The sequence below is a fragment of the Quercus lobata genome, chromosome 12 (assembly GCF_001633185.2).
Source record: "Quercus lobata isolate SW786 chromosome 12, ValleyOak3.0 Primary Assembly, whole genome shotgun sequence".
Classification (NCBI taxonomy): domain Eukaryota; kingdom Viridiplantae; phylum Streptophyta; class Magnoliopsida; order Fagales; family Fagaceae; genus Quercus; species Quercus lobata.
Window position 1 is genome coordinate 23,255,058 of NC_044915.1, and position 19,278 is coordinate 23,274,335.

General features: G+C 34.1%; 1 protein-coding gene across 2 annotated transcripts; it reads left to right on the forward strand.

The window, feature by feature from the left end:
* Window positions 1-2,051: 2,051 nt before the first annotated feature.
* LOC115970878 (TMV resistance protein N-like) lies at window positions 2,052-8,124 on the forward strand. 2 transcript variants are annotated; one of them, XM_031090500.1, is made up of 9 exons: window positions 2,052-2,663; window positions 4,211-5,315; window positions 5,631-5,906; window positions 5,997-6,299; window positions 6,458-6,652; window positions 6,755-7,216; window positions 7,304-7,313; window positions 7,356-7,855; window positions 7,977-8,124. In XM_031090500.1, exons 1-9 carry the CDS (start codon window positions 2,431-2,433, stop codon window positions 8,061-8,063), a joined length of 3,171 nt encoding a protein of 1,056 aa, XP_030946360.1. In that variant the 5' UTR covers window positions 2,052-2,430; the 3' UTR covers window positions 8,064-8,124. The 2 variants fall into 2 exon arrangements, with proteins under 2 accessions (XP_030946360.1, XP_030946359.1); XM_031090499.1 differs by having other exon boundaries at window positions 7,304-7,855.
* The last annotated feature ends 11,154 nt before the right edge of the window (window positions 8,125-19,278 follow it).

Below are 19,278 nucleotides of genomic sequence, written 5' to 3' on the forward strand. Positions count from 1 at the left end.
AAAAGGAGTCCAAATAAAAATCAAATACCTTAAAATTCTTGAACTCTACGTTAATACCGTGTATGTATCAAAAGTTTTTTATTTTTTGGAGGGGGGATATATCTGGCTTTTTGGGATAGATTTACAATGCCATTATACTTATAAATTCTATCAGCTCATAGTTCTAAGCTTATCATACTCCTTTGTAATATATTATATATATAATTTCGATCTCAAGTCTCAACAACAAAGCTATTATCTTAGGGTAAACTTGGCTTTAGGTTCAACCCACCAGTAGATTGGTTCATCTAAATAATTTCATTGTGTTTTAACTGCTGACTTTTTGATTAATTTTTTGTAATATTTGAAATTTTCTTGAAGATTTCAACAATTATAACAATGGATTATTCTTTTGAGTGTAGAACATCTTTCTTTTATATTTCTCTGTGTGGTTGCATTTTTTTTTTTTTTTTTTTTTTTGTGTTTCAATAATTTGTAGGCACCAAATTTTCTAATTCTTTAGTTTCATCTGAATTTTTGGGTTTATTTTTTGCATTATCTGAAATTGTTTGGCATATTTCAACGATATCTTTCTCTTATATTTTCCTTTTATGTGTAGTGACTGTTGTCATATATTTTTTCTATTGTTTCAATAATTCTAGGATTAGAATCTTCTAATTTTTTGAAATTATTTTTTGACATTTTGGAAGTTTTAACATCTGACTTTTTGCATTAGTTTTAGCAATATTTGAACATGTTTGACAAATTTCAACAACTATACCATGGGTAATTCTTTTGAAGATAACTAATTTTTCTCTTTTATTTCTCTATTGTGTAGCTATATATATTTTGTTTTGTTTCAACAATTCTTAGGCAATAAATCTTCCGATTCGTTAATATTTTAAGCTTTGACTTCTTCATTAAATTGTAACACAAATTCAAGTCCGATAGGAGCAATTTATGCAATGATATAGTTTCATAATCAATTTAATATTTCATAAAATTATTTTACTCTACCATACAAACAAGTAAGTTCTCATGCATTGCATGGATTAGCGACTAGTATCATATATAATTTGGAACCTCTCCTAAAAAAATATATAATTGAATCGTATAATTGTGATTATTTTTAATTACACCCATGCGAAGCTACACACTAATTTGGAGTAGCAGCAAATATCAAAAACCAAAACTTAGTGTCTATTTGGAATAGCTTATTTATTTGAAAGTGAAAACTTTTTATTGAAAGTGTAAAAAAAAAATGTTAAAAAATAAACTGAATATAGTTTATTTATGCAATGATATAGTTTCATAATCAATTTAATATTTCATAAAATTATTTTACTCTAAGTTCCCGTGCATTGCATGGATTAGCGACTAGTATCATATATAATTTAGAACCTCTCCTAAAAAAATGTATAATTGAACCGTATAATTGTGATTATTTTTAATTACACACATGTGAAGCTACACACTAATTTGGAGTAGCAGTAGATATCAAAAACCAAAACTTAGTGTCTATTTGGAATAGCTTATTTATTTGAAAGTGAAAACTTTTTATTGAAAGTGTAAAAAAAATGTTAAAAAATAAACTGAATAGTATAATTGGACTCATAAATAGTATGAAAAAGTGCAATAATACCCATAAATAATAGCAAAAGTAAATTGAAAGTGAAAATAAGGTAAAAAATTCAACACATTCCAAACACACACCTAAGCAAAAGGTAATTATTGATTTAATTTATTTTTATAAATATTTCATTAATGTAATTTTATTTGCAAAAGAAAAGGAAGAAAAGGACGAAGAGGCTACGAACTGTTCTAAGTATAAATTATGTAGTACGTACAAGGTACTATCACTTATTCTGATACTACAGTCAGAATATGAAACGGAAAAAAAAAAAATTTTAAGACCCGACAAAATAAAGAAAAGCAGACGCGTTAGCTGCAACGCCAATAGTGAAAGAGTCCACGCCTGCACAGGAAGCCTCGGACAATTCAGTCTTCACTGCCCCATTATTTCCAACCCCTTTCCATCGTTTCCTCCTTCCTCTCCTCTTTCCTGCAATCACATAAATATAAGATCATCCACCAAGTCTATAGGCTATACAAGCATTATATGTCCCACCAAACATGGTGCACTGATTTTTGTCAATTTGCTATGCTTTCATCCATCATGGCCCAAGAAACCTGTTCTTCTTCTTCATCCCCATCCTCATCCTCATCCAACCAAACATGGAGTTACGATGTCTTTGTTAGTTTCCGTGGCGAAGATACCCGCTACAAGTTTACCGATCACCTCTTTGCGGCGTTGGACCGGAGTGGGATTCACAGCTTTCAAGATAACAGAGAGCTTGAGACGGGGGAAAATATATGGTCCAAGCTTGAGGAGGCAATCCAGAAGTCCAGGATTGCCGTTATAGTGTTCTCAGAAAACTACGCTAATTCGAAATGGTGTCTGAGAGAGCTGGCGAAGATAATGGAATGCAGAACTTGCAACAAATTGTGCTGCCCGTTTTCTACGAGGTTGATCCTTCCCACATTCGAAATCAAAAGGGGAGTTCGGAAAAAGCGTTTGTCAGTTATGAGAAGCGTTTTGGGGAAGTCGAGGTGAAGAGGTGGAGAGCTGCTTTGAATGAGGCTGCAAACTTGTCCGGATGGCACTCGCAAAAGGAAGAACATCGGTAATTCATTATCTTGCTCAATCTATTATTATTAGAGCAGTAAACAATTTTATAAAATTCTTAAAAAAAATTGTTATGAATTAAGTAAAAATATATATTTTTATAAATTGAACTGCCAATCAAATAATCCACAATTTTTTGTTGGCTTGCACGCCCATCTCTCTCCTTCCCATCATTGGTAATTTTCTTTGGCTTTTTGTGTTTCTAATAGCATCATCGTGTTTTTCAAAGACGTTGAGTATGGGGGGTTTGTGAGACTATGGACCGTACGGCTACGGTGGTGTTTTGGGTCGGTGGCCAGAAGGCCATTTTCTTTGAAACTTAAGGTGGGTTTGTTTGAAGGTGATATGGGTTGGATAAAAAATTTTGAAGAGAAAATAAGATGAAATTTTTTTTTAGAATGTGCTTAGAAAGGTGAGGGAAGAAGAAGAAAAATAAATGGTAAATCTGGGTGTTTTATCCGCAGGCTCACCAAAAAAAATTTTCATCAAAGTAAAGAGAAATTATCAGAATGTTTGGAAAAAAAAAAAAAAAACTCTCTGCTACTGTTCACAGTCTCTTTTTCTATGCTTTCCTGCTTTTTTTTTTTTTTTTCCCGTTTTGTCAATTTTTTTTTACACGTTGACTTTTTATTACGTGTCAGCTGTTTTTTTATAAATTTCCTTTTTTTAGTTTTTTTGTCCTTTTCTTTTTTTAATCTCCTTTAATTTTTTTTTGTCGTTTTCTTATTTTTTATTTATAAATTTCCTTTTTTAGCTTTTTTTCGTCCTTCTCTTTACACTTTTGGTGTTTTTATTTTTTTATTTATTTGTATTTTTTTATTTTTTATTTCTTTTTCCTATTAAAAGCATAAAAATAAATTTATACAAATTATATTTTCTATTTTTTTATTTTTTTACTCTTAAACCAACTACTACGAGAAAAAACTAAAATAAATTTTATCTTTTCATTTTTCTATCTTCTTCTTATTTTCAATACTTTCATTTTTTGACTCTTTTAACCAAACGAAGCTTAAAGGTATATCTCGTTTGGCTTTAGGAGTTTCTGTGTAGTGCAGCAATTTTTAATGAAGCTAAATCTGATATCCCTCTGTATTTATAAAAAAGAAAACTGCAAAAAGGGAAGGAAGGGAGATAGTTGATTTTATTTTATTTTTTAGAAAGTCATTTAATATATATATAATTTTTTTTTTTGAGAGAGTGCATTTAATGAAATTTTAGTTCTAATATATGATGTGCATTTCATTTTTTCTAAGGGCCATTCCACATCAGCAGTTTATAGAAACTTCGTAAAATTGTTTGTGGCTCTACTCCATTATTATAGAATATAGATGTAGAACTGTATCACTGGAGTTTCCAATGGGAAATTCTCTCTTCTGATATTGGCTACTACTATCACTTTTGAAGTAGTTTATTCATTTTATCCGAAAAAATACATGTACGGAACCAATTATATTTTCTCGGGATTTTGCTATAATTTTCGAGGTTAATTTTATCTTATATTACATTATCACTGATTTATATTTTTACTGCGGATACAACTTGCAGTTTTGAGTCAAAATTTATACGGAAAATTATTGAAGACATTTCCGGCAAACTAAATGAGTTGGCACACCTTACGGTTGCATCCCACCCAGTTGGAATTGAGTCTCGAATGCAAGAACTCAATAAGCTATTAAACAAACATTCCAGTGATGTTTGTATGGTTGGGATTTGGGGGATTGGCGGCATTGGTAAAACAACAATTGCCAAAGCTATCTATAACCAACTACAAAGAAGGTTCGAATCAAGTTGCTTCCTTGAAAATGTAGGAGAAATTGCTAAGCAATCACAAGGTTTGATTTATTTACAGAACCAGATTCTCTCCAGCGTCCATGTAAATGACAATAGAAAAGTAGAAGTTGTTGATAAAGGAACTACCGTAATAAAAAATAGAGCGTGGTGTAAAAGGGTTCTTGTTGTTCTTGATGATGTGGATCACCAGGACCAATTAGATAAACTGGCTATTATGCGTGGTCATTTTCAACCAGGAAGTGTAATTATCATTACAACAAGAGATAAGTCTATACTCAAATTGGATGAGATTAATGAGATATATACGCCGCTAGCACTGGATTACCATGAGTCTATTCAGCTCTTGAGTTGGCATGCATTTGGGAAAGACCAACCTAAGGAAAATTATGTAGAGTTATCAAAGGAAGTAATATATTTTGCTAGGGGGCTTCCACTGACACTCAAAGTTTTAGGTTCTTTTTTGTCCGACATGAGCACAACTGAATGGAAAGATGCATTGAAAAAATTAAGACTAATACCTCATGATGAAATTCAAAAGAAGATAATGGTGAGTTTTTGTTTACTAAGTGACACGCAGAAAGAGTTGTTTCTAGATATTGCATGCTTCTTTGTTGGAATGGAAAAATATTATGTATTCAAAATACTCCAAGACTCAAATTCAATCCTTGAAAGCGATCTAGGGGTTTTGGCTCGGCGATGCCTTGTAACAATTGAAACCTGCTCGAACCGGTTGACAATGCATGATATCATCAGAGACATGGGTAGAGAAGTTGTCCGCAATAAATCCCCCAAATTTCCTGGAAAACGTTGCCGACTATGGCTTCATGAGGATGTCATTGATGTACTGCAATATCACGGGGTAAGATTTTAGATTTCTAAACTATAATGTTGATTGGGTCAGACTATAAGACTAACTTATCTTATTTAGTGTTAAAATAGTTGATTTGTTTCTGTATTCATCATAGCACATTGGTTGAGGAACCAGAGACATAGTATTTGTCCCTCAAACTATGCAATGCAGAATGCACTTTTGTCTTTTTATTGCAATCAATAATGGGACGCTACCCTTGTTTTTATATGTACACAGTGGCGTTCTCAACCTATTATTCTATATATTCATGTAAATTGCTATTTCCTTAAAATCTAACTTTTACAAAATGCTCTTTCTTTTTAGGGAACAGATTCTGTTGAAGGCATTATGCTAAATTTGTCCAAGGACCAAAATTTACAGGTGGAATCCGGAGCATTTGTGAATATGCAACAGCTAAGAGTGCTTCAACTAAATTATGCACAACTTCGGGGGAATTTTCAATGTCTTTCTAGGAGGCTAAGATATCTGGAATGGTATGGGTTCCCTCTTAAATCCATACCACCAGACTTGCACATGGAAAACCTTGTTGCTATTTACATGCCTTATAGTAAGCTGATAGAACTTTGGAAAGGAACCAAGGTGTGCAAGATTTGTTTTCTTCTTTCTCGTTTAGATCTATTGAATTCATACGGATATTAATTCAATATTTCTTTTTTTGGTGGGGAGCAGATTCTAAGAAAGTTGAAGTTTCTTGATTTTAGTCATTCCTCTAACCTAAGGAGAACACCAGATTTCTCGGAGATCATCAATCTGGAGGTGTTGGTTCTTAATAATTGTAATAGTTTGGTCGAGGTTCACAAGTCTGTTATATGTCTCGACAAACTAGTTACTTTCGATCTTACATACTGTAATAACCTTGAGCTTCCCCAAGAGATTGACGAGTTCATGAAACGTGTAAACGACAGGGAAACAGGACTTAAACCCAAATCGCCATCAATAATAAGGCAAGCATTTCACATTCTCCCGGGGAAGGTAATTTCTCCCTCTCTTTTGTCTTAGAAAACTGGGTTTTTGGACCTTAACTCATTACTCATGAATTAATTGAAGAGGAATTGATTGCACTAGAAAATTCTAGTATTTTTTGTACTGGAGTTGAAATTCATGACGACTGCTGCCTCAATCTGTTGCAGGATTACATCATTTATTTTCCGGGGAAGCCAAGGCGGTCCAATAGTGCAGCAGCTCATCATCCTTCTCAGCCACAACCACCTCTGAAGGAGAAAGCTACTTTTGTGGAGGTTGATGTAAATGTTCTGAATACAACCTTTGAAAGGGAACCAGAGGGTTTGGCTCTCCCGTGTATGAGAGGAGTCGGACAATTCAAGGTATGCAAGTATTTGTTTTCATCTTTCTTGGCTTGGATAGTTTGGATATGTTGAATTCAATGGGATGTTAATTCAGTACTTTTCTTTTGGGTGGGAGAACAGATTCAGGAAATGTTTACTATCAGCCATTTGCATTCCCTAGAGAGAAAACATGATTTTTTCTCAAGATTCACCAATCTCGCGGTGGAGGATCTCGTAAACTATGCAAGACTTCTAGAAAGAACTCAATTCGGAGCTAGACATGGTCTCATGACTGGGACCCCACTCCCACTCCCACGATTACAACTTCCACCAGGCGTACTAGTTAAGGACCTGAGAATTCAAAGATCATTCCTGAGACCCATTCTAACAATGTCAACTGCAAGCATCGCTCGATTTCATTTATCAGTTGTTATAAATTTCATTGATGAACTCAAGCTTGAATCTAGCTCATGCAGAACACTTCTAATAAAGCAGCTTTCAAAAGGTTTAGAAGCGATATATGAAAAATTTGCCACGTTCTTGAAATGGATATTTGTAAATTACTCTGAACTATTAAAGGAGAGTTCTACAAAGCTTTTCGAGGTCTGTCTCTCTCTCTCTCTTTAATTTCTAGTTTGATTGAACTGGGATTTTGGACCATAACTCGCTACTCATGATGTAATGTAATAGGAATTGATTGCAACCGTCAGTATTAGCTGCTTCCTATCTCGGGGTGAGATTCCAGAGTGGTTTGACAACATTAGTACGGGATCAATTTTATCTTTTGTTGTTGTACCCCCACCGTTGAAGCAAGAGATCCAAGGTTGGCTTTTATGTGTTGTATTTGCAACCCGATTTCATGATATTCATGGATTTGATATCATATGTAAATTCAAAAATAATACCAAGGGCATCGAGTGGCAGTATGAAAAAAGGAATTGTCGAGTAAACCCAAGTCAGGAAAATATGTGGTTGCACTCTGTACCGCTACATGACATTGTATGGATGTTGGAAGCTGGGGATGTAGTGGAGTATTCAATACAAGTTAGAGGCAGTTTCCAACTGAAGAAGTTTGGGGTCAAACTGATTTATTGGAATGATACGGAGTATTGCCGATCCAATTTTAAAGCGAGGATCCAGAATGTACCCGTGCCCCATACGGATGATTTTCTTGATGCAGTTGCTTCAATAGATCAAGCACTATTGGCTGGTGATAAGAAAATCAACATTTTCTATTTACAGGTGAATTTTATAACTCTCATGCAACCTAATAGGACCTGTTTATATTACAATTGTAAAAGAGTTTCATAAGTGGTTTTTATGTTCTAATTAATATTCTCTCTGCTTCCCCTTAATTTTGTAGGATCAACCTTCCGATTGGGGACGTGGTTTACCCTACTTCCATGAAAATCTGCAAGGGACTATGTTCTTTGAGAACAGGGCTCCCTAGACAGGAATTTTCTTTTCTTTTGGTGAGTTGAGGGCATAAGATGTAGAAAGATTTTTTTTTTTTTTTTAAATTGATAATTTTATCTCAAACTCAATTACATATAGATATATCCAGTTTTATTTAAAGATAAATTGTACGATAACTTCAATCTCTATGTATAGTTTGTTGTTGGCAATATCAGTCAAGTAAGCAAACCATTGCAGGAGCGGTAAGGATAAAATAACTCGATTACAGAAAGCTTCGTCGGCTTTGTTAATTTTGCACCTATGGATTAGGACATGCCAGGCAGTTGGCTCCTCTGGTCTACGTGTGGTTTCTTATTACCCAGTATTAGCAATTTGACGTCTTCATGAAGAGTTGTCACTCTTTGTGAAAAGTTGCTTCTCTTAGACCCCAATAACTTAATCAACGAATTAATTGATCAACAGTAATTAGATGGTTTGTGTTTATTACACAAATTGTTACATAAACTCCATTTTTTAAATATAACTGGAATTTGAAATCACGATTTTGACCTTTAAATTTGGAAATCATAGCTTCAATTCATGAATTAATTAAAAAATGGGATGTAGGTAATAGCTTGTGTGCAATGAGTATAACCTTTATGTTAAAGCCCAAGGTTAACAACCATTAAATATAGGAACTTTTTTATTATGAAATTGTTGTCTTTATACGTAGCACTATCGTTGATATTGATGATATAGATTAGAGGTGTGCTTAATTAGAAGATATATACAATAAAGGAAAATACAATATTGGTCTCTAATTTTGAGTTATGAGTTTAAAGTGATCATTTTTAGGCTTGACAAACTTAGGGCTTATTTGATACATGTGTTTAAAAATTGAAAATTGTTGTTTAAAAACATTTGTGGAAATACGTGTGGGTGAAAAAATGTGTGAAAATACGTGTAATGTTGTTTAAAAACTGAAAATGGTTGTTTGAAAACACAAACCAAACACCTCCTTAAAGTGGCTATTTTTAGTTCCTACGGAATTATGACGTATCAATTTTTAATTTGGCTATTTCATGTAAGAGACTAAAAGCAATTACTTTAAATATTAATGATTAAAATCGCTTATGGTATCAATTTAAATTCTAGATAAAACACTAGAAAGTACCAATTGGTGGAGCTAAAAATCTCTCAGCCACCTCAAGTTTCACTTCATGTGACTTGCAAATATTAATAAGAAACCAAACTAAATTAAAAATTGGGTTATGTTTAAGTTACAACTTATATAATTTTCATAACTACAAGCAACGGTGGTCAAATTTTATTAAACATGTCACTTAATTCCCCGAAATTGCCTTGTTTGGGATTTCAGATAAAGTGGTGTTAACTGTCAATTTACTATGTGCACACAGTAGCAAGCAGATGGCATGGCAATTTCACTTTCCTTGAAAAAAAAAAATTGACAATTTTACTCTTGGATTCCGGATTCGAACTTTCAACTTTTGAGGGTTTTTTTTTTTTTTTTTACTACTTTCGGTAGATCATTTTTGGGGTTACGATTTGTGTGATTGTGATTGCCTTATTTTTCTTCCTGGCTTCATTTCAACTTCGATTGTTAATATATTTATGCAAACTGGATTATATACGAATAAATGAAAAACAGTGCCTGCATATTTTAGAATCGGGCTAGACAAAAGGGGGTAAGAGTATCTTCTCTACGTTTTAAAGTTTTAATTGAGCAAACTAGGAAATGTAGGACACCCCAAAACTGTTTGATAAAGAGAAAGTGTTCCGCCGAGGAAGATAAGACACTGTCAAAAACAGCAATAAAAATAAATAATTAAATAAATGCTCGAAGTTTTGTAGAAGAAATTTGACTTTGAAGAGTGAAGAGGATGGCTTGATAACTGTTGAATCTGGATGGAATCGGGAATTTGCCTTAGGGGCCAAAAAAAAAATCATTCAATAATAATAAATACATTAAAATTTAAATTATCAATACATAAAATAAAATAAAAAAATAGTGTCTTCAGTTTTAACGAAATAGTAACAAAATAAAAGATGCAAATAACAATTTCTTGATATATTTCAACTCAAATATTAAGGATATATCAAAATGGAACTTGACCTTCTTTTAAATTCTAAAATCATATATCATTAATTTTGTAATAAAATTTCACAAAACAACTATCTTTTAGCTTACAACAATACATTAGATTCATCAATTAAATTCAAAAACATAGCTATATATATATATTTAAATTTAATTATCCCTAAAGGAGATAATATTGTTTTCGCTTCATTTGTCAATGTTCTCATGTATTTAAATTCAATTAAAAAAAACTTAATGTATTGTAATTAAGAACCATACATAAGCCTATGTCATTTTGTTTTTTCTTTTCTTTTTTTGTTTTGATAACTATGTCATTTTGTTATTGTTTTAGGTAGGAAGCCATATATATGCCAAAGTATGAATTTGATATTTAATTAAAATTTAAAATAATATAAAGCACTATATAATATTGAAAATTTTCAAGAGCCTCTTGATATCTCCGTCTCCAGTTCGAAAGGTTAAAAAAGGGCGTAAAATTTAAGATAATTTTTTTTAAAATAAAAAAAAATAAATGGATTAAAAGTATAAATAGATTTATCCCCAGAGAAAAGAAGTTTCCTCGTAACAGTTCAGCTATGAGTAGCGTTGTCCTGATAATTTCGGCACTTGTGCTTTCATTTGGACCATGTTACTGCTATTTGTTGAGTGGAAATTAAACTACCTGCTTATCATCATGACAGAGTTTCAGCTGTATCCTTTGCTCTTGAGTATATGCAAGCAGACAGGTCTTACCTGATCAATAAGGTCTGTGCGTTGCAACCGTGGCTCATCCCATGGGCCAAAGAAGCTCTGCTCCATCCTCATCGACCCCAACATCGACATATCATGTCTTCACTAGTTTTCATGGCCTCGATACCCGCACAGCTTTTACAGCTCATCTCTGGACCGCTTTAGAGCTCAGAAGGATTCGTGTGTATAGAGATGACGAAAACCTTCCAAGAGGGGAAGTTATTCAGACCAAGCTCATGAAGGCAATCGAGAGCTCAAGGATTGCAGTTGTGGTGTTCTCGAGAAACTTTGCTACTTCGGAGTGGTGGCTGGATGAGCTAGTGAAAATCATGGAATGCAAAAGTCAGTTAGGGCAAAAGGTGCTACCTGTTTTCTACAATGTGATCCATCCAAGGTGCGAGAACAAACTGGAAATTTTGCGCAAGGACTCCTGATCGATGGCCCTCAAAACAAGGTGAGCAGTTGGAGGAATGCTTTGAGAGAGGCTGCAAACTTGGCAGGTGAGCATTTGACACCAAATCGGTAATACATCTCGTTACATGCATGCTCTATTCCATTTTTTGATTTCTTAAAATATAAACCTATTTGAAAAGTTAATGACATAATATTATTAGTTATTACAATAATATTAGAGGCACGATAAAAATTTACAATAATTTCATAACATTTTAAAATTAATCTACCACCTCAAACATAGGCTTACCAAAGTCTATCACCATTTTTTTTTTTAATGACGTGGTAGCCTAATTGAAAAATATAGTGAAATTGTTGTTAATTTTTGTTGTGTCCATCGCGTGACTCATATTTTTAGTTTTTCCTACTCACCCTTAACTATATTTGAAAGTTTTATTGATAGCAAAATATAATGTATATATATATATACACACACATTTGAAAAGAGAATATCATTTTTTATTTGACTTTTAAGGATCATTTTGGAAATACAACTTTGTGTGAAAGACAATAATGATGCTTCCTTAAAGACAAGAATGGACATTTTTCACGTGTTCGGCTTACTTCCAATATTTTTTTAACTGAAATATCTTTTTGTTTTAATGAAAAACTAACACATCACCCACTAACTAAATAAATTGTGAAGATTAAAACCCACTACTACTTGTCATAGTATATTTAAAATAAAAGAAGATGTCCAATTAAAAAAGTATTGGAGGTAAGTCAAACTCATTTTTCACAAGCTCTCCCATATGGCCCTAAAAACAAGGTGAACAATTAGAGGGCTGCTTTGAGAGATGGTGCAAACATGTCGGGCTTGCATTTGAAACCACGTCAATAATAAATCTCGTTACATACCGTATTCAATTCTTACGATGCCTTAAAATATAATCTATTTGAAGAGTCAGTCCACATAATATTATTACAATAGTACTAAGGACATACAAAAAATTTACAAAAAATTCATAATATTTTAAAATTAGTCTACCACCACTACAACAAAACGTATTTTCAGTGATGAAAAAATTCATCAGTAAAAGTCCAGTTTTTCATCACTAAGGACCTTTAGTGACGAAATCGGACTTTTAGTGATGAAACTCATTTTGTCGCTGAAACCCCGTTACTAAAAGTCCTAGTGATGAAAAATTTCGTCACTAAAAGTCCGATTTGATTTATAAAAAAAAAAAAAAAAAAAAAAAAAAAAAACTTTTAGCGACGAAAACGTTTCGTCGCTAAATGTTTTCCTCGCTAAAAACACCATTCAGTGACGAAAATATCTCGTCACTAAAAACACTTTAGTTTATTAAATCATATTTAGTGACAAATGATTCCGTCACTAAAACTAAAACTATTTTCGGTTACATATAGTGACGAAAAAGTTCGTCACTAAAACTATTTTTAAGAAAATCCAGGCACAGATAGTGCCGAAAGTTTTCATCACTAAAACCATTTCTTATAAAATTTTGCTACATTTAGCAACAAAATATTTTGTCATTAAAACAATTTTTTGTTGCTATATTTTTTATTTTTTTCAAAGCTTTGATATTAACCTGTAACCTATTATTATATTATTAAAACCTCACATTTGAATAATACATTTATTTCAACAACACATTTATAAAAAAATATCCATACATTTCACAAGTAAAAAATAAAACAAGTATTCAATTCAAACTCATTTCATACAATAATTCTTTGCAACATATACAATAACTCAAGATGTTTTATTACAATACAAAAAGTGTAGCATAATATAATTAGAACTAATGGAAGATGTTCTCATATGTCTTCAAGTAATGCCAAAAGTAAATCTCCTAAAAGCCACCAATAAAAAATCTGCAAAAATATAAAAACAATACTACATTAAAATCGTAAAGTAAAAACATTAACTATATTATAAGAAACATTTTTAACAATGCATTAAGAGTAGTCAAACCATGTACTATGGGTCAATTGCTAAAATAAAGTACTAACCAAAAAATGTTTTAACTTAAAGTTGAACCACCCCCATAAGTAAAAGCGTCATCATAACCCTTCCAAGTCATGTGAACATATAAATAAGCATTTAAAATTCTTTGAAACCTATTGTGCAAGTGTAGACACAACTAAGCATGACCTTTGAATATGATTGATTTTGGAAGCTTGATTTTAGTACTGCCACCAGAAACAAGGATTCCACAAATGAAAGAAATAACCAATCTTCTGATTAGCTTCACAAATTCCTTAAGCACATCAGTTTGTGATACCAAACTGGAGGACTTACACTTTGTATTTAAGAAGAATGAAATTTTAAAAAGATGTACTTTGAAAAAACTACTACTTGAATCTTTTAATATTCAATCTTCTTAACTGTGTCTTTGAAATCAAGACCTTATAGTTTAGACAATGATATTGTTTAATCTCTTTGTAGTGGGCCTTTTTTATTAAAGTGGGTTGGGCTGCCTCCTGCGGTATGGGACCTGAGTGTTCTAGGTGCGGGAGTTGAGACCGGTCCAATTGGAACTCAACTTAGTTTGGCTTTTGCACAAATTATGTCTCGTCTGCCAAGAACATACTTACGACGGGCATAACTGTTTCAAGTGAGTTACGGCAGGCAAATATGATAATAATAATAAAATCAAATACTTTGAGATCTTTATTAAGGTGAACAAATAAACCTCATTTTTAAGAAAAAGATAACTACAGTTTTAACAACAATAGTTTTATAAGAAAAGTGAAAGAGAATTAGTGGATGGTATGTGAACTTGCTGAGAGAGTAAATAAATTAGATTGAGTTTGATCTGCAGGACCGAAATCAGAAAGGAAGAACACCTTTTCTCAAAGTGAATAATCTCAGGGAGATCCTGTCGTAGAAATTAATCACTTTGAGGGAAATGGACCTGAGTGGTTGGCACCTAAGAACATCTTGGTGCATATCTGCCGTTCTCACTCTCTATCTTTTTCTCTCCTTCCTTTCTAATATTCCCTTTTTTCTTAATCCTTCTTTTCTACTTCCTGGTTATCAAGTTTTCAAAATACCGTAGTACTTACTATTGTTATTGTGTTGTTCCACTTTTTTCTTGTACTCGGCAAGGGCCTCTTTATAGTGCCTGCCGTGCTCGGATCTTACTATTTTAACCCTTAACCACCTTTGTATGGTCTAGGTGTACCTGCCGACCACCACTGGTCCGACTGTGAGCCACTCCCCATCGTCAGACAAAAGATAGCTATTTTGTTTATTTGTCTGCCGTGGCACCTTTTCCTGCTACGGTGTGGGTGCCTTCTCTCTCCCTATCCCTCATGGCATGCACCTAGTGGTTCCAGCTCATCTTTGCCAGTTTAGGTGGTGTGTCATCCCAGCAGGACACTTCCTCTAAAAGAGCCTTAGCAGGAACCCCAAAATAGGTTTTCCCCTCTCCCCACCACCAAACCATACCCCCTTACCTCTGATCCATAACCTCACCGCATCCTGTATTGGCTAGGTACAGGCTGGTGGAGTCTGGGCCTTGCGCGTGCCTCTCTTCCATATATGTTCAAAATTTGCCTGCTGCTCATGTGTCTGCCGTGGTTGGTCTGCATAGTCTGCCATCCATTCTCGACCATTTTCTAGTTTCCCTTTCCTTTATGGCTTGCCCTATTTGGGGCTGGGCCTTACCTGATGGTGGGCTTTGCTTTTTTCCTCAGCCCACCCATTCTTCCTACTACTATTTCCTACCATATCACTCTATCATTCCTGTTGTGGAGTTTGTTTTGTTTCAATCTGGCTGGATCCCTTTGGGCCTGCTGTTTATTCTTCCCCTAATGGCCCAGTAAGGCCATTGGTTCTTGTATTACATTACTAGTGGGCTCCTGTGTCCCATTTGTTTTCCCTTGGACATCCCGGGCCCGTTTGCTTTCCTTGGGCTTCCTCGGCCCTTTTCCTAACTTCGCATCACCATGAGCTTTTACTAAATTCTTTGGGCTTCCCCAGCCCAATTTTGTTATTCCTCATCTTTGGGGTTCATAGGCTTGCCATCAACTCCTTACTTTCTTTGTTTTCATTACTTTGGGTTTGTCGCGACCCATTCTCACTTTTCCACATCATATATTGCCCATGGTTTGCTTTTTCTCTCTTTCCGGACTCCTTTAATCCCATTTACCTCTTCAAGACCCATTTGTTTGTCTCATGGGCCTGTGATCCATTATTCTTGCCCCTTGGGCTTAATGGGTTTTCCATCTGTTTGCCAATACTCCTTTCTATCCGTGTTGCTGGGCTTCTTCCTTCTACTTGGGCTTCCGAAATGGCCATCAACACTCTTTTATGAAGAAAATTATGATTTGAATTCTCCACAAATAAGACAACTCATGCATAATGTATTCTAATATCTAAGTCTATAAGCTACTTAAATAAAGTTCCATCCCATTCATGAATGCACAAGTCTATATTAATACTTAAACAAATATACATTGCACATAAATATACACTCCCAATATAAATTTAAACCACCTTATAACATCATGCAAGCCACCCACTTGCTCCAACACAACAACCTACCACAAAACCAATCACAAACATCACAAGTATAGAGTGTTTACAAGTATTGAAATTAATTAAGTACTATTCATCACATCTAATCAACAAGGTCCATTCACATTTGCAAGAAACTAAAAACACTCCCAATATGAATTTAAACCACCTTATAACACCATGCAAGCCACCTGTTTGCTCCAACATAACAACCCACCACAAAACTAATTACAAACATCACAAGAATAGACTGTTTACAAGTATTGAAATCAATTAAAGTACTATTCATCACATCTAATCAACAAAGTCCATTCACATTTGCAAGAAACTAAAAACACTCCCAATATGAATTTAAACCACCTTATAACACCATGCAAGCCACTCGCTTACTTCAACACAACAACTCACCACAAAACCAATCACAAACATCATAACTATAATGCTTACAAGTATTGACATCAAATAAAATACTATTCATCACATCTAAACAAGCATAGTCATTCACATTTGCAAGAAATGAAAAATACTCCCAATATTAGTTTAAACTACCTTATAATACCATGCAAGCTGCCCGCTTGCTCCAATACAACATACCACCACAAATCCAATTTCCAACATCACAAGTATAGAGTTTTATAAGTTTTTAACTAGAATTTACTTACTTTTCTCAAGCTAAGTTTACAACTTTCAGAAAAAATCCAAAGTTAACTTGTGTTCTTCACCTTGTTCCTCACAATTTCTTCAGCCACAAAAGAGAAAGAGACATGGAGATAAAAGAAAGATAACTTTTAGTTAGCTTTAGCCCACATACCAAAAAAAAAAAAAACTTTTAGTTTACTAAGAAATGGATAACCCACCAAAAAAAAAAAAAAAAAATCCCAACCAAAATTAGCTCAGTACTTAAGCTTAAGCACAAACCCATCAGTCCAGTTACAACAACAACAAACTTTAATCAAATGCTAAAAGTTCAATCATCAGACCTTCACTGACTGTAGTTGGAATCACACCAACAAAAATTTTCTTTGTTTTGATTTCATTAGCTTGTGCAAAAGCAAAACCTTTAGGAATGGTTCTTTTGATCTCAACCTGGTCCAAAATTCAAATTCATTACACATATCACAATCAAACACCTCAACAATTATCCACCAAAAAAAAAATAATAATAATTATCACTGCAATAGAGAAACTACAATGCAAACATGAACTCAGTCAAACACCAACAAGAACTACATCATATATATATAATATATCAAACATTCAAACAATACCCATCAACGAAAACAAACAGGCAAAAATAGTAACTTTTCACACACAACAACAATAGCAAACCCCCCCATTACAGATTCAAAAACACCTATCAAGAGAATCATAGAAAAGAATAGAATGCTCTCTCTTACCGTAGGTGGTGTCCTTGGCTAAGCCTCCAATGAAGATTTTATTGCACCAAAAAACACACATAAAAGAGAAAGAAAAAAAAAAATTAAAACCTAGAAAAAACCCATTAACCATAGGCCTAGCTCATAGACATTTATAGCAAAAAGAGAAAGAGAACGAACCCAGGACTGGCACCATTGACACTTCGCCCAAGGGGAGGCGAAGCAACGCCGGCGCGAAGGGGAGGCGAAGTGACGCCGGCACGAAGGGAAGGCGAAGCGTCGCTGGCGTAGAGGGAGGCGAAGCGTCACCGGCGCGAAGGAAGGCGAAGCGTCACCAATTGCGAATTGTTGCGAATGGTTCGCTGGGTTTGTGCTCAGATTGGCAGCGACAATGTGCTCAAGTGGGTTCGTATCGGCGGTTCAGGTGGTCCTTGAATCAACGTGCTCAAAAATCGTTGCGAATCGTTCTTATCGGCGACGGTTCGGGTGGTTTATCGGTGACGGTTTAGGTAGTTTATTGGCAACAGTTATCGGCGACAGTATAGGTAGGTTATCGGCGACAGATTGGGTTCTTATAGGCGACGATACAGTGGGTTATCGGCAACGGTTATCGACGACGGATTGGGTTCTTATAGGCGACAGTACAGGTGGTTTCTTTTGGGATCGGGGTGGGTTGGGTTCTTTTGGGAACGAAGGTGAAGGCTTAGGAGAAAATAGGAAGAAATAAAACAAACAGGGGTATTTATAGTGGTCTTTAGCGACGAATTGGTCCATCACTATTGCTACCTCTTCGTCGCAAAATGTAGTAGGCTTTTAAGCTTTTAGCGACAAATTCCAGTTTCGTCACTAAAGACCCAGGCTTTGTTAAGATTTTTAGAGACAAAATTCATATTTCGTCGCTAAAGCATACTTTTAGTGATGAATTGTGATTTCGTCGCTAAAAACATGGAAGTGCAAAACTATTATTATATTTAGTGACGAATATTTTTTGTCGCTAAGTCTTCCTTATAGTGACGAAATGATTTTCGTCACCAATACTATCCACAGCAATACCTATAGTGATGAAATATTTCGTCACTAAAAATTTCAACTTTTAGCGACAAAATATTTCGTCACTATAGATTAATTAAACTCACACCAAAGTTTCCTTCCACTGGCACCCATTTTTTCAAATTACAATAGCGGCAAAATTTATTTTCCGTCACTGAATTTTATAATTTTTTTCATTATTAGTGACGAAATTCATATTTCGTCACTAAAGCTGTATTTTTAGCAACGAAAAATATTTCCTCACTAATTTTTGTCACTAAAAATACATTTTGTTGTGAAAATGTAATTGGAAGATATTGTGAAATTGTTGTGAATTTTTATTATATCCATAGCGTGACTTATATTTTCAACTTTTCTCACTCACCCTTAACTATATTTGCAAATTTATTAATAGCAATATATATATATATATATATATAATTGGAAAATATTGTGAAATTGTTGTAAATTTTTATTATATCCATAGCATAACTTATATTTTCAACTTGTCTCACTCACCCTTAACTATATTTGCAAATTTATTAATAGCAATATATATATATATATATATATATATTGAAAATTGAATTTTCTTTTTTCTTTTTTAATTTGATTTTGAGGGTTGTAGTGTTCCGATTTGTGGCCCAAACCCAAAGTGTATGGGAACTCAGTCCAATGAGCCCAATACAATAAATTTGTAGAGAGTGGGTCAAAGAACTAAATCCTAATGAATTGAACAACGACTAATATGAAATTAAATGACAATCAGGCACAAATAAGATGTATTGATATCAACAGACTCCGAGGAGGCCACAATTATGTATATTCATCACGGTTAAATACAGAGACAATTGAGATTGCTACAGTGCTTCCTTTATCTTTTTTTCGATCCCCTCTCCATGAAGAGTCTTTCACCTTATATATCCTCCTTTGGATCATCTTCACCCTCCACCTGTTGATCATCCGAACCCTTACTGGAGTACATGTTCCATCAGACACCCTCTCTGATTTTTTATGAGTTGTGGTAGCCAAGATAGTACTATTCAGAGGTCTTCTCCACATAAATGCGGCCAGAAAA

Excerpts from the sequence above, each read along its gene's own strand:
- LOC115970878 (XM_031090499.1), top strand. The coding sequence starts at position 2,431 with ATGGTGTCTGAGAGAGCTGGCGAAGATAATGGAATGCAGAACTTGCAA. Across the intron at positions 5,316-5,630 it reads ATGTACTGCAATATCACGGG|GGAACAGATTCTGTTGAAGG; the intron begins GTAAGATTTTAG and ends CTTTCTTTTTAG. Across the intron at positions 7,217-7,303 it reads GTTCTACAAAGCTTTTCGAG|GAATTGATTGCAACCGTCAG; the intron begins GTCTGTCTCTCT and ends GTAATGTAATAG.